This window comes from Pseudonaja textilis, chromosome Z, assembly GCF_049901715.1.
Source record: "Pseudonaja textilis isolate UNSWEBS1 chromosome Z, rPseTex1.2, whole genome shotgun sequence".
Lineage (NCBI taxonomy): Eukaryota > Metazoa > Chordata > Lepidosauria > Squamata > Elapidae > Pseudonaja > Pseudonaja textilis.
Genome location: NC_142008.1, coordinates 115,489,584 through 115,515,222, shown reverse-complemented (window position 1 = coordinate 115,515,222; position 25,639 = coordinate 115,489,584). Strand labels below are relative to the sequence as shown.

At 42.3% G+C, this 25,639-nt stretch overlaps 1 protein-coding gene across 1 annotated transcript; it reads right to left on the bottom strand.

Annotated features, from left to right (window-relative positions):
• Window positions 1-6,505: 6,505 nt before the first annotated feature.
• LOC113449926 (vomeronasal type-2 receptor 26-like) lies at window positions 6,506-16,393 on the bottom strand. The gene is made up of 4 exons (XM_087917269.1): window positions 16,058-16,393; window positions 15,077-15,801; window positions 13,701-13,911; window positions 6,506-7,469 (listed from the first exon to the last, which is right to left on the bottom strand). The coding sequence occupies exons 1-4, from the start codon at window positions 16,391-16,393 to the stop codon at window positions 6,525-6,527; spliced, it is 2,217 nt and encodes a 738-aa protein (XP_087773395.1). The 3' UTR covers window positions 6,506-6,524.
• Window positions 16,394-25,639: the final 9,246 nt, after the last annotated feature.

The window sequence follows — 25,639 nt, the reverse complement described above, 5'->3', positions numbered from 1 at the left end:
TTCCTAAAAATCCTTGAGAAAGCCATTCTCTTATGAGCTGCTCCGAGCATCCTGGATTGGGAGATGCTTCAGTCTCTGTATTTGTAGGCTGAGCTTGAATTGAGGAATGCTCCACTTCCTCCACGTGACTCCTCCGTAGCCTTCCCCAGTTCTTGCTCAGCCTTGTGCGAGACAGGCTGTTTCTTTACTAGCTCCTTGGCCAAAGCAGGAATTTTCGCAATCACACTCATAGAGTCCTTACCAGGTTTGATTTATTACTCCCTTTAGCCTCTGCACAATTGTTATCTTGGGCACCCTATCCACCTAGGGGAAGCACAGCTGCGCCCCCAGGGGAGGTGTTGAAGCAGGTCACCTGTGGCTTCACACTGCCCCAAACAAACAAACAAAAAACACCCCATTCTGCCTTCCTTTTCCTTGCCCCTTCATTTCGTTCCGTTTTTTCCTTTGTTTGCCTAGCGGTTTTGTATTGCTCCGGCCTGAGTCATACTACTGATTTCCCCCCACCCTCGAACACCATTTTTGAAACAGAAGGGCTAATTCCTCTCTTCCTTAGCCGCCTCTTCTAACAGAGCCTCGGCTTCACTTTCCTTGGTGGGAAACTGCCGCTGAGTGGTGCGACTATCACCCGAGTGACTGGCGGATGCCATTTTGAAGTCACCTCGTGGCACGCACCATTTTCCTAATAATAATAATAATAATAATAATAATAATAATAATAATAATAATAATAATAATATCTTATTATTCATATACTGGTAGTATAATATTTTAATCCACTAAAATGTTATCACTGAGGTACAACCATTCATATTCATATTTATATATATATATATATATATATATATATATATATATATATATATATATATATATATATATATATATATATATATATATAGTCAAAAAGGGGGACATGAAATATCTTATCAGGGCAACCGTTCTTACCCAGAAGCAGACCCCTGGGCGTTCCAACCACCTTATTCTGATTCAGCCTATTATTTCAATATATACAAATCACTAAAATGGCAGATGGTAATTCTTCCAGAGGACCTTCTTTGAAGGCAAAAGCTAAGACCCATCATTTGCACAAGCAGGCTAAAGAGACTTCCAAAGCTGCCCAGAGAGACGCCTTGAGGCGCCATAAGTCCCTCGAAAAGGAAATTGACAAATGAGCTAAGGAAGCACTCAAGGTGCCTCAGGTTCTTCCATCCTCCAGTCCCTCCACTTCTGCTCAACCCCCTCCTCTATATGTTTCCTTCTCAACCAGGCGCAGCCTACCCTCACAGGAACATCAGACACCGGTTCCGGGCACATCGGCTAGAAGGGCTCCAGAAGCCACGTTTACCCCTAAAGCAGCTGGCCTCTGTCAAGAGGAGTCTCTCATTGAGGAAGTTCCAGAAAGAATAAGATCCTGGATGGAGTTGGCTATTCACCAAGGAATAGCAGCCAGAATCCAGCAAGCAACAAGGTCTGGTCAATTTACAGTGGCTTCTGACCAGGAGTCTCACTCAATGAGGTCCTTACCCAGGTTGGACCAACAGGCTCAGGTACCCCTGCAAAGGGAGACCCCCCTTCAGGAGTGGGAGGAGGAAGAAATAGAGGGCGAGGGGGACTTGGAACAGTTCATGGATCCTGACGAGTTTGATTTGGGGTCTATCTACTAGAGCGAGGCAGACCCTCTAGAAGGTGAAATGTTTGAGGACGAGGGGCTCACCTCTGACCAGCCTGCCTTTGCGGGCTTACTCAAGCCCCACCTGTTCAAATTCTTGTTATTCAAGTCCAAGTACATTTCAGGTCTAACTAAGCAACCATCAACAGAGCTCCCCACTCCTTCAACAGAGGAGCCAGAGGATCTCATTTTAACCAGCCCATTGTGGAGGCCGAGACTATCTTAGCTCCACCATCCTTACCGACCTAGTGTGAAAGCAACTAGCATCTACACTGGTGCCCCCAGCCCCCTCTAGTCAAGACAAAAAATATTTTAATTTGGATCCGGAATTCTCAAAATTGTTAAACACCCTTGAGGTAGACGAGCCCATAGTGGGCCTGGCATCCTCCTCAACTCTGACTGATGCGCTGGAAGTCCTGAAGCCAGGAGAAAAGTGGGACTAGTTGGCTCTATGCAGGGCTCATCAGTTGGATGCTTGGGCCATCAGATCGGCTATGGCCGCATCTTTTTTTACAAATTCATCCATTCAATGGCTTCGTCAACTCAAACAACACATCCCTACATCCAACATCAGGGCACACCAGGACATTGCCAAGCTCACTGCAGCAGCCGAGTTTTCGGCTGATGCCACTTACTATGCCGTTACATTTTCTGCAAGGGCAATTTCCTCCAACGTCTCAGCCCGCCATCTACTATGGGTGAGGCATTGGCAAGCAGACTTTAAGAACAAGTCCAAGCTGGCTTCCTCCCCTATAGTAGGAAACAAACCATTTGGCCCTTCCCTGGCCCCACTACTGATGGAGACCTGTAGTAAAAAAAAAAATTCCTTCCTTCCCTCACACAAAGGTTAGACTTCAGAACCTCTCAGCCCTTTTGGAGGAGTTCCTTTCAGCCCTTCTATCAGGCACCCTTCTCCCCCAGGTATCAGAGGCCCCCATCGTTCAGGTCAGGTCAACCCCAGGATAGAGCCAACTCGGGAGACAGGAGCCGGAAGGACAGTCAATATAAGAGGCCTTTTCGGGGAGCTGGTAGTAGGCCCTTCTGATGTCCAAGATAGATCAAAGGACACTCTCCCCATTGGCAGACATCTCAAATCGTTCGCTAGTCAATGGGATTCCTCTACCTCTGACTCTTGGGTCAGGGACAGCATTAGATTTGGCCTTGCCCTCGAGTTCCAATCCACTCCCCCAAATTTCTTTATGTCATCTCCCCTTTCCAGAGACCTGGTCAAGCATAGTCTAATGGACTCCGCAATCCAGCATCTCCTAAACATAAGAACCATTCAACCAGTGCCGTCCGAGCAACGAGGTCGGGGTTTTTGCTCCCACCTCTTTGTTGTACCAAAACACTCGGGGTGGTGGTGGAGAGAGATCTTAGATTTGAAACGACTTAACCACTTCCTAACATACCAGAAATTCAAGATGCACACCTTGCAGTCGATACTCTGGGCATCAGGCACGGGGACGTGCTCATGTCCATAGACTTGACGGAAGCGTACTTACACATTGCAATTCAGCCTTCCCATTACAAATTCTTAAGGTTCTGCTATAACAATCACCACTTCGAATATGTGGCCCTTCCTTTTGCACTGGCCTCTGCCCCCAGAACCTTTACCAAGGTCCTGGCAACGCTGGCTGCTCACTTCAGGAATATTCCCATTCGTCTCCAATGCTACCTGGACAACATTCTAATCTTGTCCCCCTCTACCCACCAAGCAGTGAGGGACACACAGGTCACCTTGACATCTCTCCAGGAACATGGGTTTCTCATAAATTGGAAAAAGAGCCAATTATCCCCATCTACCCGAATAACTCACTTAGGGGCAGTCATTGACACAGTGGAGGGCAAAGTCTACCTGTCTTCAGATAGACTACTTAGTATGCAAAAACTGGTTAGGTAAATCAGGCACCTTAGGAAGGTTCCCCTCCTGGAGTTATCCAAACGATTGGGTAAAATGATATCTTGCATTTCTATTGTTCCCTGGGCCCGTCTCCACACCAGGTCCCTCCAGTGGTTCCTGCTCCCGTACCAGAGATCTGGCAGAAGCAATTCCAAACTCACAGTCAGGGTACCTCCCAAGGTCCTCACGTCCCTTCTCTGGTGGGCCAAACCGGTCATCAACAAAGGCTGCTTCTTCAAAGAGCCTCACAGATTGACTATCACCACAGATGCCAGTCTATATGGATGGGGCGCCCATGCCCAGTCACTCACATCCCAGGGCAGATGGTCGGCTATAGAACAGGCGTGCAGCATCAACTGGCTGGAGCTTCACGCTGTGCACCTGGCCCTGCACAGCTTCCTCCCCCAGGTACGTGAGCAGCACATCCTCATTTTAATAGACAACGTGACAGCCAAAGCCCACATCAACAAACAGGGGGGCACACAATCAATACAATTAATGAGGGAAGCCGAGCGCCTGTGTCGCTGGGTGGAGAACAACCTTCTGTCCATCAAGGCAGAGCACATATCGGGCCTATCAAATACTCAAGCAGACTGGTTAAGCAGGGCCACAATAGATCAGTCAGAGTGGCGCCTCCACCCTTCCCTGTTCAAAGAAGCAGCAAGGATATTCGGACAACCAGTGGTAAACCTATTTGCCTCCCCTCTCAATGCCCAGCTCCCGAGATTCTTCTCAAGGTACCCATCCCAAGGGTGGAGAATCACAACGCGCTCCACTGCCCATGGCCCACAGGGCTCCTATACTCATTCCCCCCTCTAGCCCTTGTAGCTGTTAGGAAGGTTATTCAGAAGCTGCTCCATGAGAAAGTGGAAGTGCTCCTAGTTGCTCCTCACTGGCCCAGATGGCCGTGGTTTGTGGACCTCTGCATTCTCTCAGTGGCCCCTCCTTAGAGGATTCCACCAGACAGGATCTCTCTATCACAGGGGCCCCTCTGACACCCGGAACCTCAATGGTTTCAACTAACCGTCTGGAGGTTGAGTGGAGCAGTTTGAGGAGCGAAATGCTCTCCAACAAGGTCATTGACACCATCCTAGCTGCCATACGGCCCTCAACCATCCAAATTTACAACGCCACATGGGCCATTTTCTGTAGATGGTGCAGCAAATTTCAAATTAACCCAGCTTCCCCCTCTGTCGCCCAAATTTTAGAATTCCTTCAGGAGGGACTTGACAAGGGACTGTCTCCTAATACACTGAAATGACAGGTAGCTGCACTGTCATCAGTTGCGAGGGTTTCCTGCGAGGGTTTTAGTTCCCTCTCACATCACACACGCATAAGGGCTTTTCTTAGAGGGGCCACTAACTTACGCCCCCCAGCAGTACACCATTACCCCACTTGGGACCTTAACAAAGTCCTTCTCTCTCACACCAAAGAACCTTTTGAACCTTTAAGGGAGGCAAGCCTCCAATTTTTGAAATATTAGGTAGTTTTCCTTGTAGCCATCACATCCGCTAGGTGCATATCAGAAATAGCAGCCCTGTCTGTCAGACAGGACCTCTGTGTCTTTCATGCTGATCAGGTGATCCTCCGTCCCGATCCCACGTTCTTGCCCAAGGTAAATTCAGCCTTCCATAGAGCCCAAGAGCTCATCCTTCCCAACTTTTGTCCCAGGCCATCACATGAAAGGAAAGGCAATGGCACAAACTTGATGTAAGGCATGCTCTGCGAATCTACATCAAGCGCACAGAACCATTCAGAAAACCGGAGGCCTTATTTCTCTCCTTTCAACCCAAAACACAGGGGCATAGGGTGTCATCGTCTACTGTAGGCCATTGGATCAGGGCAGCCATAAATCTTATGAGTCCCAGGCCCTGCAGGTGCCCAGAGGCATAACTGTGCATTCAACTAGGAGTGTGGCAACATCGGCAGCTTGGGCCACCCAGGCACCAGTAATCGAATTTTGCTGGGCGGAAACTTGGGCCTTCCCATCTCCTTTCATCAGGGATTATAAAATCGATGTGTTTGCATCTGCAGAGGCTTCATTTGGTAGATGGTTTCTGCAACGGGTCCTTAGGGACCCTGAGGAGATTCCAGACCAGGAGGAGTCCCTCCCGTAGGACAGGCCAAGCTTTGGTATGCCCCAATCCTGGATGCTGGGAGCAGCTCATAGGAGAAAGGGCATTGGACTTACCTGATATGCCCGTTCTCTTTGAGCTGCGAAGAGCATCCAGCCCCACCCTTTTTTTCCATCTGGTGGGACCTAGTTTCGGCCAAGGAACCCTTTTTTAGGTAGTAGGGATGAGAGCACCTTTTTTTCCTCTCGTCTTCACAAAACTGGGGAACGCTACGGAGGAGTCACGTGGAGGAGGCGGAGCGTTCCTCAATTCAAGCTCAGCCTACAAATGGAGAGACCGAATCACCTCCCAATCCTGGATGCTCTTCGCAGCTCAAAGAGAACGGGCGTATCAGGTAAGCCCAATGCCCTTTTTCTTGACTGGTGGTGAGATTCCTCTTCCCAACAAAATCATGAAATCCTACCAAGTCCCCTAAGTGAACCATGATGAACCATGATAGCACCATGAATTAAGTGCAAAGGATAGTTCCTTTGAAAGTGAAATCCATCTGGGCTTTCTCATCTTTTGATTTAACTTGATAAGAGAACAACAATCTCATACCTAGCATAAATTCACATTGTACAATCACAGCAGATTCCACGCTTGCCATGAAAATGTCATAAACATTATTTCCTTCCTCCAACCTTTCAGCAAACTGATTACAAAAAGCACAAACATTAGTATTAGTAGTTAAAATATAACATGCTTTTACTTAGGCCTGGGAGTACCTCAAGATTGCAAGAAGTTCCACAAGACATTTTCATAAATTTTATTTTTAAATTTAAACATATTGCTTATCACATGCAGTTGTTAGAAATGTTCAGTAAAAAATTTGGAGATATTATTTCCTTCTCACTAGCTGTTCTCTTTTATTTAGTTCAGGCCTTAATATAATAATGTAACATTTGGGTAAAAAAATGCAAGCCAATAAACCTGCACTGGAGCCAAAGATGGAGAAGATTTCCACAGCTACCATGTGTTTGCCCTTGGTGCTCAGATAGGCTGGGAAAAAAGACAACCACACACTGCAGAAGATCAGCATACTGAAGGTGATAAACTTGGCTTCATTAAAGGTGTCAGGCAAGTTCCTAGCTAGATAGGCGACCATGAAACTGACTAGGGCAAGAATGTTCATGAAGCCCAGGACACAGTAAAACATATAGGTAGACCCTTCATTACATTCCAGTATAATTTCTTCATGCAGGGAATACATGTCAAAATGTGGAAATGGGGCAGAGGTTGCCAGCCAAATTGCACAAAGAGATGCTTGAAGAAAGGAGCAGGAAAACACAATAGAAGTAGCCAATCTGTTCCCTACCCATTTCCTTATTCCAGATCCTGGCTTGGTGGCCATGAAAGCAAGAACAACAATGATAGTTTTGGCCAGCACACAAGAAATTGCTACTGAAAATATGAAAGTAAAAGCAACTTGTTGAAGGAGACATGTCAGTATGGTAGGCCGACCAATGAAAAGGAAAGCAGAAAGGAAGGAGAAGAGAAGAGAAGTGAGAAGAAGGTAGGAGAGGCTCTGGTTGTTGGCTTTGACAATCGGTGTGTCATTGTGCTTAATGAAGATAACTAACACAAATACCGTCAAGAAAGCGAAGGAGAATGCAAACACCAAAGATGTAATTCCTAAAGGTTCTTGGTAATGCAAGAAAGTGATCTCTTTGAAAATGCATGCATTTTGATGGAAATTTGCATATTGATCTCCTGGACATGGGACACAGTCGTCTGCATCTGAAAAAGAACATAGTACATTATTTATGTAGTATATGTCATGCCTCTAGCATATTATTTGAGTGTTTTTATACCTCTTGTTCTTTAACATGTCTTGAGCTCCATCTAGTTCCCAAAAACAAATCTGTAATTGTTTGGAAATTGGTTTGATGGTGTTTGACTCTACCAGATTAACAGAGTTGGAAGGATGACCAAGGAGACCCTACACCATTTCTGACAAATGGCAGTCCAATCTCTTCTTGAAAGCCACCAGTAATGAAGCTCCCACAACTTTTGAAGGCAATTATTCCATTGGTTGATTGTTCTCACTGTCAGAAAATTTCTCCTTATTTCTAAATTGAATCTCTTCTTGATCAGCTTCCATCAATTATTCCTTGTCTGGCCTTTGGGTGCCTTGGAAAATAGCTTTACCCCTTCCTCTCTGTGACAGCCCCTCAAATATTGGAACACTGTTATCAGGTCTCCCCTGGTCCTTCTCTTCACCAGAGTAGCCATGCACTGTTCTTGTAACCATTTTTCATATGTTTTAGTCTCCAATCTCCTAATCATCCTGGTTGCTCTTCTCTGCACTTTTTCTAGACTCTCAACATCTGTTTTATAGTGTGGTGATCAAAACTGGATTCAGTATTCCAAGTGTGGTCTTACTAAGACTTTATAAAGGGGAATTAATACCTCACTTGATCCTTTTTAAATGTCATTTGGGGTTGTATTGGCTTTTTTGGCTGCTGACCCACACTGCTGGCGCATGTTTTAACTGGTTGTCCACTAAGACTCCAAGATCCATCTTGCAGTTACTGCTATTAAGCCTGGTTTCACTCAGTCTATATGTGTACCTTTGGTTTTTCTTGCCTAAATATAAGACTTTTCTCTACATTGAATTTCATTTTGTTAGATAGGGCCCAGTGTCCAAATCTTTCAGGATCCATCTGGACCCTGAGTCTATCATGTAGCACAGGTTTGTTAAACTCATCTCACAGTGGCACCACATGACATATCAGGACTTATTTCCCTTCGCTAAACCAGGCATGGGCATGGCCAGTGCATGATGCTTCCACCCCATGGGTGAGGACTTTGACAGCCCTGATCTAGGGTATTAGCTATTCCTGCCAGCTTAGTATCATCCACAAATTTGGTAAGTTCCCCTTCTATTCCCTCATCTAGGTCATTTATGATGATACTGAACTGGGCCTAAGATGGAATCTTGTGGTACTCCACTGCTTACTTCCCTCCATGTAGCTGTAGACCCATTAAGTTCAATTTGTCAGCCAGTTACGAATCCATCTGGAGGTGATGCCTTCTATCCCACTTTTTTCTAGCTTACCAAGAAGTAGGTTGTGGTCTCCTTTGTTGAAGTCTAAGTATATTACATCCATAGTATTTTGCTGGTTTACTAATTTAGTCACTATGTCGAAGAATGAAACAAGATTTGTTTGATCTGTTTTTAACAAAATCATGTTGACTGCTAATTATTACTTTACTTGTTTCTAGATGTTGGCAAATCTGGGTTGTTGTGTTGTTGTTTTTTTTATATCTTTTCCAGTATCTTCCTGGGTATTGATGTTAGGCTGATTAGTCTGTGTGTTCCTGGATGTTTTTTCCCCCTTTTTTTGAAGTACATCAGCTCGTTTCCAGTCCTCTGCTACTTCCCTGATGCTTCAGTATTTTTAAAAGATGCGGTACAGTGTCTGCCAGTTCCTTTAAAATTCTGGGATGTAATCCATCAGGTCCTGGTAATTTGTATTTGCTGAGGTAATTCCCCATTAGAAGAATGAGCGCATACAGGGAGACGTATAGAGAGTAGTGTTTGAATAATACACACACAGCACACAGATACACTGTACAGTAAATGTAGGGTTTTACTTTCAATAAAGGTTTAAGAAAAGTCCAAAATACAGTCCAAAGTCATTCACAGGTAAGATCAGTCAGTTTTTCAAACCAGGGATAATCCAAATATCAAAGTCCAGTGTCAAAAAGGAGTTCAGTATCAGACTTACATTAAATCCAGAATACCAGTCAATTATGAGGAATGGCAATATTCTCCAACAGAAGGAAACAGAGACCTTACTCACATTCTCTTCTGAGACCAAGACAAAACAACCCAGGTTTCTGGCTCCCTCTTATGGCCGTTTGAGAAACCACACCCAGTTACAGTTTTGCATTTTCTTAAAGATACAGTTTTAAAATGTTTATCCTGGTTTATATATTTCCAACCCAAATACCTGTATTCATCAATATCAGACAAGTGTTCTCTTACTATCTTTTATATTGAGGACAAAATGGTGTATTTGAATAGATAAAAAAGATTGCATACATCTTCTGCCTCCCCAACTCTGATTGCTGGTAATTAGAACTTCAGCTCCATAATATTCTGAGGTGTGAAAATCTTAACTTTCAAAGGAAATTGGAGACAAGGAATCTTGAATAATAGAGCCAGAAATCAACCAATCTTATTCAATCAACAAATACAATTAATGTATATCTTACCCTCTTGTGCTGAAATCTTTCCTTCCGCACATGGAAGGCAGTCATAGCAACAGAACAGCTTCCCTTCTTTCATAGTTTTTCTATGACCTGAAAGGCAATGATCATTGCACACAGAAAGGGGCTGAACCTGAATGGAGAACAGATAAAAGGAGAATAACAATAGCATCGGGGTGGGATTCTACCAGTTCTGTCTGGTTCTATAGAACTGGTTGTTATGATTCTGCAGTTTGGAGAACTGGCAAATTGCACCTCTGGCTGGCCTCACCCTTCTCTGGCCACCCCTCCCCTCCATGCCCAGTCAGTCCTTATCACACATGTGCAGCATCGCCTGCAGCCTCCTTTTGCCCACCCCCCAGGCCAGCCATTGCTGCATGCCTTCTGCTTTGGTCTTGTCTTGTCTCCCTGGGTGAGTGAGGCACTGTAAGCTCCAGGGGCCGTCACCTATCTACCACTGCCAGTACCCTTTTCCCCCACCCCACTTGCCTTTTGCTGCTGCCACCCGCTGCCCTAACCCCCAGCCGGTAAGGCCCAGCAGATGTGGTAAATCCAGGCAGGGGGCAAGATGCAGACTTGTGGGGACCTGAGTAAATTTTGTGGTACTGGAGAACATGTGGAGAGGCTCATGTTCTCCTGCTACTGGGAATCAAGAAAGTCTTTCCCAGCACAGCAAAAAGTTTGCAATTTCCCCTACAATAGGGAATCAGGTGGCTCAGGTGGCAGAGTGAAACAGGATTCAACTGGACTGCTTCTCTGCCACACGGAGCTGAATGTTTTCCTATTGGAGGGGAACTTGCAAACTTTTTGCTCTGCTGGGAAAGACTCCCTTGCTCTCCCAGCAACAGGAGAACATGAGGAGGAGAAGGGTCGATCAAAGGGGCACTTCCACCACAACTGGCAATCACTCAGTCTGGGTTCCACAAAGAAGAAATGAAAGAAGTAGCAAAGACTGCCAAGGAAAGCTTGCTGATTTGGTCCACCCATGGCTTAAAGAGAGAGAGAGAGACACACACACACACACAGAGAGAGACACACACACACACAGAGAGAGAGAGAGAGAGAGAGAGTGACAGAGAGTGGTGGAGAGAGAAGGGAAGACAGGGAGAGGGGGAGAGAGAGAGAGAGAGAGAGAGAGAAAGAGAAAGATAAGAGGGGGGAGAGAGCCATAGAGACAGAGAAAGAGGGTGGGAAGAGAGAGAGAAAAAGAGGGAAAGAGAGAAAAAGAGGGAATGAGAGAAGAAGAGAGAAAAACAAGATGAGAGAGGAAGAGAGAGAGAGAGAGAGAAGAAAGAAAGAAAGAAAGAAAGAAAGAAAGAAAGAAAGAAAGAAAGAAAGAAAGAAGAGAAAGGAATCAAAAGGAAGAAAAGGGATAGACAAAGAAAGGGAGTGATGGAAGGAAGGGACAAAGAAAGAAAAAGAAAGAAAGAGTGGAAGGGAGGAGAAAGTGAATGAGATATATGAATGGATAGATAAATACAGGGAGGGAAGGAGGGAGGGAGGGAGGGAAGGAGGGAGAGAGTGAAAAAAAGGAGAGGAAGGAAGGATACAAATCCTGTCTTCAGAAGACTCTGAAACAGCACAACAAATTAAGGCTGGAAGGTTATCTTCTAGTCCAGCCCCCTGCTCCAGCAGAAGATCCTTACAGAATCATAGAATAGCAGGTTTAGAAGGGATTGTGTGTGTGTGTGTGTGTGTGTGTGTGTGTGTGTGCACATGGCTGTCAAAATTCCCAAAACAGATCAGGTAGCTCTGGGGAGGTCAGTCATAAATTAGAACAGTTGCTAAGCAACCCGCCATTAAGTGAGGACCACTTGTATTTGGTTTTCCAATCACATGACCATGTGGCAATGCTCATCCAAGCCATGCCCAGCCAGCAAGCCATACTCACCCAGTCACATGACCACCAAGCCACACCCAAAAATTAGTCCATACCCACAGAACTGGTTGTTAAGAAATTTGAATCCTACCACTGAATAGCACATAGATATATATATATACCACTTCACAGTCCTTTATAGCCCTCTCTAAACCAGGGGTCGCCAGCCTTTTGGACCTCAGGGACCACCAAACTCATAATTTCTAGATCCCAGGGACCACTAACAGGCTCTGTGGGCATGGTCTAATTTGTGGGTGTGGTTTGGTGGTCATGTGGCTGGCTGGGCATGGCTTGTATGTAAATATTATAAATATTTATATAAACATTGAATTTTTTATAAAAAAAGAGCAACTTTTATCCAAAATTAGGCAAAGCAGGCAGGCAGAATCACAGATTCATTCAGAAATCTAGCTATCTGCCATTGGCTATCTCAATCTATCACATAAAATTTGCTTGCAAGCAAACTCATAAAATTTGCTAGCATGCAAACTTACAAAATTAACTCACAACACACCATGTATATAAATATTGTTTTTTTTATTTTTTAAAAAAAGCAATTTTTACCCAAAATCAGGCAAAGCAGGCAGATTGATTTGCTCACAGAATCATTCAGTCAATCTATCTGCCATCAACTAGCTCTGTCTCTCAAATTTGCTTGCTGTGAGTCTGCACTGAATTTGCTTGCAAGCAAACCTTCAGTCCTAAGGGAAGCAGAGCCGAAGATCCAAAGACAAGCTAGAAAGCAAGAAATCCAACCATTTCCTGCTTCCTAGTTAATCTAAATTTCTCAGCATAGCAGAACAGATGATGGTTGGAAAAAGGAAAAATAGCAATTTTAGCAGGCAAGTTTGCCGGGTAAGGAGTGAGTGGGCGAGGACTGTTCCTGCGGGCCATGTGGGCTGCACAGCCTGGATTAATTGCTTTGAGGGGGTGCTCTGGGAGTGAGATTTCTCTGCGGCCCACCGAAATATTCTCAAGGCCCACCAGTGGCCCACTGGTTGGCGACCACTGCTCTAAACAGTTTACAGAGTCAGCATATTTCCCTCAACAATCTGGGTCCTCATTTTACTGACCTCGGAAGGATGGAAGGCTGAGTCGACCTTGAGCCAGAGAGAATCAAACTATGGCAGTCAGTCTGCAATACTGCATTCTAGCCACTATACCACCATGGCTCAGAATTTTAAATTAAATTAAGGAGGCTGTAGAAGAGATTAACTAATTGATTAATCAATTCTTGTGTGTCCTTCTTAGAGATCTTTCTCCAACAGGATGTGTGGATGATGTTGTGCAGTTCTCTATCTGGTTTATTTTGCCTAATGAGAATCTTTTTAGAAATGAGTATTTTATTTCTTTATAGCCAGTGTTTGGGAAGAGCATACACTATATATCTCCAAAGTCCAAAATTAGTGTGTTGACTTGGGTTTATCCAAGTACTGTTTATGACAATACTAGCTTTTTCTCATACTTGATGAACATGATCATAGTTCCCTTGTTCTTTGTTTTCTTTATTCTGTTCTTTCAAAGATTCATTTGACTAAATGGATTCATTTGACTACATTGAACCAGTCTGAATGGATTTCTGTATTGAAGCATCCATGAGTTGGATATATATAAGTACTATGTAGAGCATACAACAATGACAAAACCTGACAATGTATAGTTTTATGATAAAGTAGAATCAGGAGGCAGGAGACTTCTATTAGAATAAATTTACTGACTTCTTTAGCAACTTATTTTAAGGTATCAGTATGCATATATATTCATTTTCATTATGAATATAATAAAGCAACAGTATGTTATTATTGTAGAAATTTGCAGGAAAGTTGGTAATTATAGAAAACATTCAATTTGGAGCAAACAAAAAAAACTTGGTTTACATTTTGACATAGTTTACTTTGCAAACAGATTCATCTAGCTTACCTGGTTAAAACTGGTGGGCCAAACAATGGCCTTCTCCTGAATGGTGAATTTCATTTCTTCAGAAGTATGTACATCTAAGCTTCCAACTTTGACTCTAAGGAGAGACTGGTTTGGCAAAGTGATCCAGTTGATTAGATCAAATCCTGACACCAATTGCCCAGTTTCATCAAAGGAAACAGGCTCCCCAGCATTATTGTTAAACGAGACAGTCCTAAGAAAATGATGCAACTCAATGAGAAAAAGAGAGAAATGTTTTATAAAAATGATTAGACAAAGAGCTAAAAGGACTTTTGGAAAAAAGAGACCTTTAATCCACTTCTGATTAATTATTGCTTTCTGTCAAAGTTTTCCTTTAAGAATAGGAAGTCCACTGTCCTGGACATCGTCCAGAGCATTTGGGAGTATATTAATAAGATGGCACCCAAAGATGAGCTGCTGAGAGAATGCCTGAAAAAGCATGAGACTTGACAGGAAAATCAGTCAGAGCAAATGCCATGGCAATAGAAGACCCTCTAAGGGCTGTGCTCTCAACAGATATCTGAGGTGTCAAACATTGGGAAATCCTATTGGTATCTGGAAAGAGCTGGACCAAATCTGATCATAGCAGCACAACAACAGGCATCGGAATCATAGAAGCAGGGATCTACCATACTAAACAGGATCAAAGGTTACACAGACAGACCTTTGAGAAGGTCCAGCACATAGTAGTAGGAGTGTAAGATACAGGCAGGAAGGGCATGCATTGAATGGCAAAACAAAGGAGTTGGCATTGTGTACATCAGCATAGAACAAGGGCTAGTTCAGATGGAAGATCTCACAGAAGGTCATGGAGAATGAGAAAGCTTAAGATTTTATGGGATTTCCAAATCCAGAGAGATGGGTATAAAATAGATATCATGATAGTAGACAAGAACCAGAAGACAGTGGTGGCAATACATGTAGTGATGCAAGTGACATCAGTAAGAAGGATTATGAGAAGCTGGAGAAGTACAAGGGTGTGAAAAAAGAACAGAAAATATATGGAAACAAAAGGCCAACATCGTAATTTGAGTCTTAAGCTGGGAAAATGGCTCCCCCAAATCCCAGGAATTACATCACAGTTCTCTATCCAAAGAGTGCAGTGCCAGAAAAAGCTCAGATGCTGCACAAATTCCTAAGTCTCTGGTAAGGAGATGAGAGGAAACCTTATCACCAATAAGGGTGAGAATAGAATTTACATTATACAAGCATGGATATATTCAGACACACGTACATATGCTCAGAATGATACCTGCCACGATTCTTGATGGAGACAATTCAGTTGACTTTTATCTGGAACAACTTTGTGTTTCCTTTTGAATGAATATAAAGCATTCAAGGCATGTACCACAGCATACATGGTATTGTAGACAGTGTAACTGTGGCTATTCATATGCATGTCAAAAATAGATGAAGGTAGGGTCTCTATCTTCTCCTCCCCAGTGCATATACCATCAAAATTCTTCTCTCCAGTGGAGTTTGGGAACACACATTCAAAAGCATCTTCCCAAAAATCCTTGAGAAAGCCATCTTCTTGATTGTTGGCTAGATTTCTTTCCCTAACAAAATCCTGAAATCCTACCAAGTTACTTGAGTGAACCACAATAGATATAGCACCATGAATGAAGTGTAAAGGCCAGTTCCTTTGAATAGAAGTGGAAGTGAAATCCATCTGGGCTATCATAATCCAGATTTTCTCATTTTCTGATGGACCTTGATAAGAGAATAACAATCTCATACTCAGCATAAATTCACCTTGTACAACTACAGCAGATGCCATGCTTGCCATGACAGTGTCATATAGTTCATTTCCATCCTCTAACATTTCAGTGAACTGATTAGTGTATGTGTTCTTGGGGAAACTTTCAATGAAGTCAAAGCAGATTCCTCTCTGAGCAAACATTGAAATCACAGTTGCTATAAAACAATCTCCATCATCATAGTTCAGAGAAATCATCCCAATCCATGTCCACCCAAAATGTAGCAATAATTGGAGAATACCCCTGTACTGAAGCTTATTATTAGGGAACATCCAGTGGAAATCATCTCCATGATTAATTGTAGGTGAAGAACCATAGATAAGCTGAAGAAAGAAAAGCAATTGAAAGATGTTGCTGCAATAAACATGCACAATTTGGGTAGACATATAAGCAGTGGTGGGATTCAGACAGTTCACACAAGTTCAGGAGAACTGGTTGTTAACTTTCTGAATAGCTTAGTGAAATGGTTGTTGGAAGAAATCATTAGGGCAGAGAACCAGTTATTAAATTATTTGAATCCCACCACTGAATATAAGATATGTGTAGGTGTATGTATATGTAAAAGGGAGCACGCCTCACCTGTTGAATCTTGTAATTGCATAGGATATTTGCCATATCCAGAGAGATTTTTGTATAGGGTCCTCCAATGACAGCTACTTCATTGTTCTGGCCATCGCACTTGTAGTTGGGGATGAATTTGTTCTTTGTTGAAAGAAGCTCCAGTGCACCACGATAGGTCCAACTTCCAATGAAATTGCTGTTGTAAATATGGAAGCCCAAGGTGATGTTGGGTAGGAGGTGAGAGTTTTCACAGATTTCCTTCAAAGCAAATTCCAAAGCCAGAATATGCTGATAGTTTTGTGTCAAGTACCTGTAAGATGATGATATTAACTTGCTATTCGCTATCTTTGGCATTTTAAATCTGGAAAAAAACTATTAAAACACCTGTTCTTTAACCTGATATCAACCCTATTTTTACTTGTCATCTCAAAATGAAGACTGGGAAGTTATCCAGATCTTACATATCAGCTATGAAATATATCGTTCATGCCACTTACTTTCATTTGGAAAGTAAAGCCCTTTTTCTCAGAACCTTCAGAGAAAATAGACGGTGATTTTTGAATGCTTGGACAATAATAAATTAGTTCAGATATAACTTGCCCGAAGAATCTCTGTGAGGGTTGATTGATGACAAAAGAATATCAGAAAGTTAAGGTAAAATCAAAGCATAAGACTAGGAGCCTTGACAAATGAAAAGTAATTAAATCAAGTCAAATCAAGTCAAGTAGTTTTTAGGTGACAGTTTTTGCAAATAATTTGAACAGAAATTCTGGAGCCTAAATTTTGTTTTGCAAGGAATACAGTAACATTATGTTAATAAATGTGACCTAGGAAATGCATTGATTAATGTTCAACAACCAGGCAATCTACAGAGTCAGATTATTCACAACAAGGAAAGCTGAACAAATGTAACAAATCTGAACATCTTACAGAGGGTATCCAGCTGGTTCATGTGAGGGTGGGATTTCAAATGAGAGTGGTTCAGGAGTCATATATATTTGGAAGGTTATGACACCCAGGTTCAGCTGACCTGCCTTTAAATATCTGGAAATTGAAAGAGGTTTGCTGACCAGACATTGAGCAAGAGTAAAGCTGTACATTATCTGAGACTGCAACAGAACCAGCACTGGAATCGTAACCATCATTTCAAAAGGTTGCCTGCTCATCCTTTCCAGTCTCTAATTTAAATGTCCATGAGTAAACTGCCTCTGAGAGGACAGGGCATAAAATATTAGGAAAAGGTCTCATGAAAATTTTCCTTTCTGCCTTTCTGCTTTAACAGCTCTCCATGATATAGGGAAGATTCTTGGTGTCATTTAGTCTTGATAGTCTTGCCAAGTAGCAACTAGAATTCCACAAGGAACTCAGAGAAGAATCTGATAATTATAGTAGTGTAACAGGCTAGGATGTGGCAGGATAGGATATGGCAGATAATTTCCTACTTAGACCTGTATTTCATGTGTCCCCAGAATGATTACAGATCAACAGGAGGTTATGCAAAGTGAAGCTAAAGCCTAATACAGAAGAAAAAAGTTTTATGATTGATTTCAACTAATGGCTTGGAAGTAGATGGAAATGTCAAACTCAGGTCACACTCAAAAAAAATTTCAGCTCCAGTACCCTATATTTTTTCTTTGTAACTGCCACTGCTTTCCTCTTCTCTACTAGTACCAGCATAATTTCTCTCAGCTGCCTCTGGTCTCTTGGTCTCCCACATGGAAAAAGCAGACAGGACTCACAGTTTAGAGTAATCATCACTTTATTCCAGCAACCAAATCAATGCAACAGCAAGTAAAAATATATCCAAATAAATCCAGCGCTGAGAGCCATTGCCTCTCAGTACTTTAAATACCCTAGTTTCCCCCCGACTCATCTAAGCTGCATAACATCTGTTCTTTCATTATATTAATATCTACCTATCTGAAGTTTCCTTCACCCGCGTGCTTACTACCCTTCCTTATTATCCCACGATTGTGCCCAGTTCTGTAATTACCCACCACCATGGCCATTCTCTTCTGAATGTCAGCTACCGCTCATTTATCCTTCAGTCCCAGATTCAGTAGCTGCCACCCTTTCCCAGCCTGCTGCAATCCCCGTCACCTCCTGATGACATCATCCTAGTCTCTTCATAGTCAGCACAACCATCACATCAGCTGGCTGTCAGGACCCAGCTTCCATCCAGAGCCCTCTCCGTGAACCATCTTGAGGGGGTCATGGAGCAGTGTCAGGTCTGTATTGGTGGTTGGAGCAGCTGAGGCAGCAACAAGGTAAATATCAGTTCCTCCTCCCCTCCGACATTGTTGTCGAGCTCTGGCACATGTTGTGGCATGTCCGGAGCCCGACAATTTTGCTTGTATCTAATGCCACTGCTTTGAACATAAAATTTTATGACACTTCCTTTCAAAGCATTTTGTTAATTCGAGATCCAAATATTAGATGGTATTTTTTGCATCATTGAATGCAAGGAATGGTGCACGCAGTGAAAGATCTCTGCACTTTTTCCACAAGAAGGTTCAATCTTTTCTCCATTTTTTCTAAAGGAAGATTGGATTGTCCATATGTTAAAATGCTTTCTCTCCACAATCCTTTCCAGTAAGGATGTCTCTTTTCTACATAAGACAACACATAATCTTCATATAGGCCCAGATATCTATTTCTTATTTCCATGTTGTGGTAGTTGGCTCTTAATCTCCGGTCTTGAAAAACTTAATAAATAGAACCAAAGTTGGATAGGGGACTTTGAGGCAGTCTGCCTCAGCCCCCAAACACCTCACAGGTTAGTATTTCCTTTAACTAGATAGCAGAAATTAATAATAATAATAATAATAATAATAATAATAATAATAATAATAATAATAACAACAACAACAACAACAACAACAACAACAACAACAACAACAACAGGATTGTTGCAGGGAAAATAAGAAAAAGTATTAGTTATGCACCATCATACAAATACTAATGATTCTATCCCTTTGTTAATACAGGTGACAACTGTGTTGGGTTTTGTGGTAGGTGAACAATACTGCTGGCTTATATTTAAGCGATTTTTCACTAGAAGTCCAATATCCCATCAGTCACTATTTTTGAGCCAGGTACCCCCAGGTACCAAATTCAGTTTGGCATATCTTAAAGGAAGGCTGAATTTATTACAGTAGCAGAAAATATTTCTCTTCTAAACAAGATTTATCTGGAATCAAATGTACTCCCTGAGGAACTACAGAGGTCTATTATCTACAACCAACTATAGAATCCTACTGTTGACATGCAATATTCATATTTTCTTGATGAATACAGTAAATAGGAAATTATCTGTTCCATCAACTACTTCTCTGGATTCCCTTGAGAGTTGCAGGAGTTGCTGGGCAGACTACAGACACTAAAGGACATGGTTAATCTTCCTCCGGAGAGTAAAAGTATAGAGATAGCAAAAAAAAAAGTCTGTCAGATATATCAGAGATATGATGAGTAAAAGAATACAATACGGAGATTAAAATTAATGTTTGGAATTAATTTCTGTCTTTCATTCAAAAATCATCCTTGAGCAAGAATGCTCTCCTCTCAATATATATATATATAATTTAAATTGTATTTTATCAAGTTCCATTTTAAATAGTGTTTTATCAAATTTCATTTTGAATTGCTTTTATTAAATTTTAGTAACAAATTGTTGCTGGAACTTTGCACTTTTATAAGACCCAAGGGCTAATCAATAAAGCCTTATTATTATTATATATAACATGCTTTCATTTAAGCCTAGGGATTATCTCTAAATTGCAAAAAACTTTCTTAAGGCTGAGATATTTTTATAAACTTTATTTTCAAAGGCAAACATCTTGCTTATCACATTGAATTGTCAGCAATGATAAGTGAAAACTTGGAGATATTACTACCTCCTTATTAGCTGTTCTCTTTTATTTAGTTCAGGTCGTAATTTAGGTAAAAAAAAATGCATGCCAGTAACCCTGCACTGGAGCCAAAGATGGAGAAGATTTCCACAGCTACCATGTATTTGCCTTTGGTGTTCAGATAGGCTGGGAAAAAAGACAACCACACACTGCAGAAGATCAGCATGCTGAAGGTGCAAGTTCCTAGCTAGGTAGGCAACCATGAAACTGAGTAGGGCAAGAATGTTCATGAAGCCCAGGACACAGTAAAACATATAGGTAGACCCTTCATTACATTCCAGTATAATTTCTTTATGTAGGGAATACATGTCAAAATGTGGAAATGGGGCAGAGGTTGCCAGCCAAATTGCACAAAGAGATGCTTGAAGAAAGGAGCAGGAAAACACAATAGAAGTAGCCAATCTGTTCCCTACCCATTTCCTTATTCCAGATCCTGGCTTGGTGGCCATGAAAGCAAGAACTACAATGACAGTTTTGGCCAGCACACAAGAAATTGCTACAGAAAAAATGAAAGTAAAAGTAACTTGTCAAAGGTGACATGTCAGTACTGTAGGCTGACCAATGAAAAGGAAAGCAGAAAGGAAGGAGAAGAGGAGAGGGGTGAGGAGAACATAGGAGAGGCTCTAGTTGTTAGCTTTGACAATCAGTGTGTCATTGTGCTTAATGAAGATAGCAATCAGATATACTGTCATTAAAGCAAAGGAGAATGCAAACACCAAAGACGTAATTCCCAAAGGTTCTTGGTAAGACAAGAAAGTGATCTCTTTGACAATGCATGCATTTTGATGGAAATTTGCATATTGATCTCCTGGACATGGAACACAGTCATCTGCATCTGAAAAAGAACATAATACATTGTTTATATTGTTACAATTAAAAGCAAAATTATACTTCTGAGAGTTTGTGTATTAGAATGGATAGGAAAAAAGATTACACATTCTCTTCCACACTCCCAGCTTTGATTCCTGGAAAATTGAATTAGAACTTCAGCTCCATAATATTTTGAAGTATGAAAAATCTTAATTTTCAAGCAAAATAGAAAGTGAGGCAAAGAATCTTGAATAACAGAGGCAGAAATCAACTAACAAACACATTACATCTTAGTCAATCAATAAATTCTATTGAGGTATAACTTACCCTCTTGTTCTGAAATCTTTCCTTCTGCACATGGAAAACAATCTTAGCAACATAGCTTCCTTCATCGTTTTTCTTTGACCTGAACGACAATGTTCACTGCATACTGAATGGGGCTGAACCTGAAAGGCGAACAGACAAAAGGAGAATGTTGAATTCAGGTATTGACAGTATGGAGGCTATACAAGAGATTAATTAATGCTTTTTAAAAAAAGTTATTTTTTTTATTTTTTTAACTTGAACATATCATCTTTTTAACTTGAACATATCATCATGAAACAATGTGTTGTCTCAGTACAAATGTCTTTGTGTAATTACAATCAAAATTTACAATATTCATTACTTTGATAATAAGTCTCTAATCTTACAATATTAATAATCAGCCTTATAAATCTATTTATTTCTCCCTCTTACCATATCTTCCAATGAAAGTATTATATTGAGTATTGTGAAAAGTGAACAAGAGTAAAGCCATTTCATGCCATTTTTGATTAGAATATTACTTTATGATCAGACTTCATTTTGTAAGCTGTGTTTCAAAAGTATATTCCAGTAAACTTTCTAGAGGAAGTAGTTTTCCAAGGAGGGATTGTGACAGTTATTGAAACACCTTTAACCACAAAGAACAAACTGTATCCTGTTTTAAGATGAATCATTGTAACGTTAGTTCCTTGTAAAAAGAGGATAAAAAGATGAGTGTAACTGTGTTCGGGGTTCCATCTTTTGCCTTGGATGTGAACCCGTTCTGCAGAATCATAAGAATAAAAGCAATCTGAACAAAGATCCATGTCGTGTCGATGTTTGTGTGAGGGCAATCTGACAATCTGGCGAGCCAGGGGGGAGGCTTCACGGCGATCCTCGGCGTTTGGGGACAGGTGAGTTGTGGCCACTCAGTCTCCTTTAGAGACAACCCTTCTCCCCGATCGCTGAGAGGTCCCAGGAGCCTCCGAATCCAATACCCAGAGAGAAAATTGTGGCCGACCGGACTTCGAGAGATAGAGTGATAGAGTGATGGTACCATCGGGAGAAATGGTCTGGGACCATATAGAAGCCTGAGTCGGGGACGCCCGCACATCCGCAAACCCGAGGAGGGTCCCGGAGTGATCAGGTAAATTTGTTCCTTTTCAATAGAAGTAGAATTGAAGGCACGTCCTTAAATTTTCTTCCGGGAAGAAAGTCCAGCGCCTGCTGGAGCATTGGGGCTAGGAAGAGAGGTCCTTAAACTCTCTGGGAGAATCCAGCGCTTGCTGGAGGACTGGGACTGGTGAGTCAAGGCTCTGGGAGCCTGAAAGAATAGAAACGGGGAAAGGACAAAGTGAGGGTCTTGGAGACCTGGAAGAAGCCTGTCCGGGACAGGGAAGATTTGACAAAGGCAGCAAACCTATTCCGGTGGATTCGCCTTTGGGACAACTGTTGCAACAATGGTTCTCCCCGAATCTCAAACATTTTACCCGGAATCTTGAGAAGAAGCACATGATTTATTTGTGCAAATATAGGTGGCCAAAATATCCTCTGATTGATCCTAAATTTCCATATCACTGGAGTCCTGAGGGGGAAACCAGTACCTATTGGATGACCAAATTGCGAGACTATATTCTCCAACACAAAATGACCACCCAAATTGCATAGAGATGTTCAAAATTTTCCCTTCAGCCAAAAACCTGAAGTGGATGCATTTCCTCTTAGGGAAGTCCCTAATGGGATCAATGCTGCAGGCAATCCGGTGACAGTCTTTGTGGCTGTCCCCATAAAACCAGCCGAGTTGCGAGAATTGAAGAAGACTCTTCCAAAGCTTCATGAAAATGCTCATGAGGTGGCCGAACAGTTAGAGCTATGGTTGGGTCCGAATGATTACACTTATCAGGAGCTGATGTACATTTTGGGACATCTATTTACTCCTGAGGAGCGGAATCTCATCCAGACCTCAGCCTGGAGAGTGTGGAATGAAAGAGTGAATGGAAACAAGGGGCGGTGGCAAGAGATCAAAAATTCCCCATAGAAAATTCAGAAAATGGATAATTGGGGAGCTGTGGGAATGGTTGATCTCCTGAAAGCAGCCCAACAAGTTTTTGTGAACAGAGACACTGTAAAAACCAGACAGAAATCACAAATGATGGTTGCAGCTGTATAGGCTGCAACAAAGAGCGAAGTAAAGAAAAGTAGGAATTTTGAATTTTGGGAAGGGTCCAATTGGAGAAAGAAGAGAGAATTTTTGGGGATACAAGCAGGAAGTTTTCGAGATAGAGGAAGAGGTTCCAGAGGAAGAGGCATGGGAATGAGACAGCCTGGAATGGATAGGAGTTGCTTCAGGTGTGGGAAGGAAGGTCACTTTGCGCGTGAGTGTCCTACCAACCAAGAAGAGTGGAGTTATGCATTGTATGATGATTAGGGCTGTTCTGGCTCCTTTAAGAGGACCTGCGGGGAGCCATTGGTAAACATTTTAGTGGGTCCTAACCATCAGGAGCGCCTGTTCCTGATAGACACCGGCGCAAGCCGGACTTCTGTGTGTGACCTGGTAGAAGGTGCACATAGATCAAGGAAAGTGATAAAAGTAGTTGGGGTGAGTGGAAAATCTCAGGATGTGTGTGTGTTTGAACAAATTAGACTGGAAATGAATAAAGTGGTGACTGAAGCTGAAGTGTTGTATAATCCTGATTCTGGAGTGAATTTGCTGGGGAGAGATTTGTTGCCTGTGTTCAGTATCCAGCTGTGGGATACCGGGAAGGAAATAAGGATGATTAGTTAATGATTTGAGAAGGATCTCCTGATCCCTATACTATCTTGGAACGAATTCCTCCCAAAGACTGTGATAGATCTGAAGGATGCCTTCTGGGCATGCCCCCTTGAGGAGGGAAGTAGAGACCTGTTTGCATTTGAATGGAATGATCCTGGGACTGGGAGAAAACAGCAGTTAAGGTGGACATTACTTCCCCAGGGCTATACTGAGAGCCCTTTGTTGTTTGGACAGGCTTTGGAAGAAAAGTTAGTGTCTTTTGAGAAAGGGAAAGGGATAGTGTTGATTCAGCATGTGGATGACTTGTTGTTGACTGGGGAGAAAGAGAAAGAGGTTAGAGCAGCATCTGTGGCTTTGTTAAATTGGCTGAAAGAACAAGGACTAAAAGTCTCGAGAGAAAAGATTCAATTTGTTGAAAGGAAGGTGAAGTATTTAGGGCATGTTATTCAAGAGGGGGTGAGGTCCCTAGATCCTGAGCGGGTAAAGGGACTGATGAGTTTGGCACCCCCGAGAAATAAGACAGAGGTAAGAAGAAGTTTAGGAATGATTAATTATTGCAGGGCTTGGTTGGATGGACATGCTAGCATGGTGAACTTTCTGAATCAGAAATTGCAGGGAAAAGATGAAGGGATAGAGTGGAGTACAGAGGATGAGGAAAGGTGGGAAAAGATAAAGGAAGCATTAGCAACAGCACCAGTGTTAGCCCTTCCGAATTTAAGGTTACCTTTTCATGTGTACGTGTCAGCTAAGGAAGGGGTGGCAGTAGGAGTGCTTGCTCAGAAAAGGGGGGGGGCGATTTCAACCCATCGCCTTCCTGAGCAAGACTTTGGAGCCTGTGGTGAGAGGATGGCCAGTATGTATACTAAGGTGAGGCAGGGCTTAGAGGAAGTTCCCCTGGATGAGGGAGAACGATGGTTTGTAGATGGTTCTAGTAGAGTGGAAGGAGGTATAAAGAAAGGCTGGGTATGCCATTGTTGCTCAGTCTGGGGAGGTGATTGATGATCAGCTCAGAAATGTGAACTTTTTGCATTAAAAAGGGCTTTGGAATTGGCTCAAGGTGTGGATGTCACTGTGTGGACGGATTCAAAGTATGCTTGGGGTGTGGTTCACACTTTTGGGAAAATTTGGCAAGAGAGAGGATTCATCAAGACTGATGGGAAACAGATAGAACAGTTGGGGTTAGTGGAAGGGGTGCTGAAAGCTTTGATACTTCCTCATAAGGTAGCAGTGGTACACGTAAATGCACACCAGAAAGGGACAGAAGTTGAAGTAGTGGGAAATAGATGGGCAGACAAATGGCAAAAGAAGCAGCTGGGGAGGTAATCCTGCAGATGGTATCAGTACCCATGTTGCAAGAAGAGCCCGGAGAAGCTTGGGAGCCAGATGAAGAAAAGACTAGGGAAAAGTTGAAAAAAGAGGGGTGTCATAAAGCTGAGAAAGGATGGGTAACAACAGATGGGGTTAGAGTGTTGTCTGAAACCCAAATGAGAAATGTTATGCAGTACTTACATGAGGGCTGTGGGGGTGAAATGGGATTTACACACCCCGTGGCACCCAGAATCCAGTTCTAAAGTGGAGAGGGAGAATGCGGAATTGAAGAAACATTTGACCAAATTACAATTGGAAAATGGGTTTCCATGGACAAAGAAGTTATCCTTGGCACTACTCAGAATCAGAACATGTCCCTGGAAAGAAACTGGGATCTCTCCATTTGAGATGCTAATGGGGTGACCCTACTTGGCAAAAATAGGGAATCCAATTCCTGAATTCAAAGATTTGTTCTTGAGAAAATATTTGCAGACACTGTCCAGGTCTTTGCTTTCT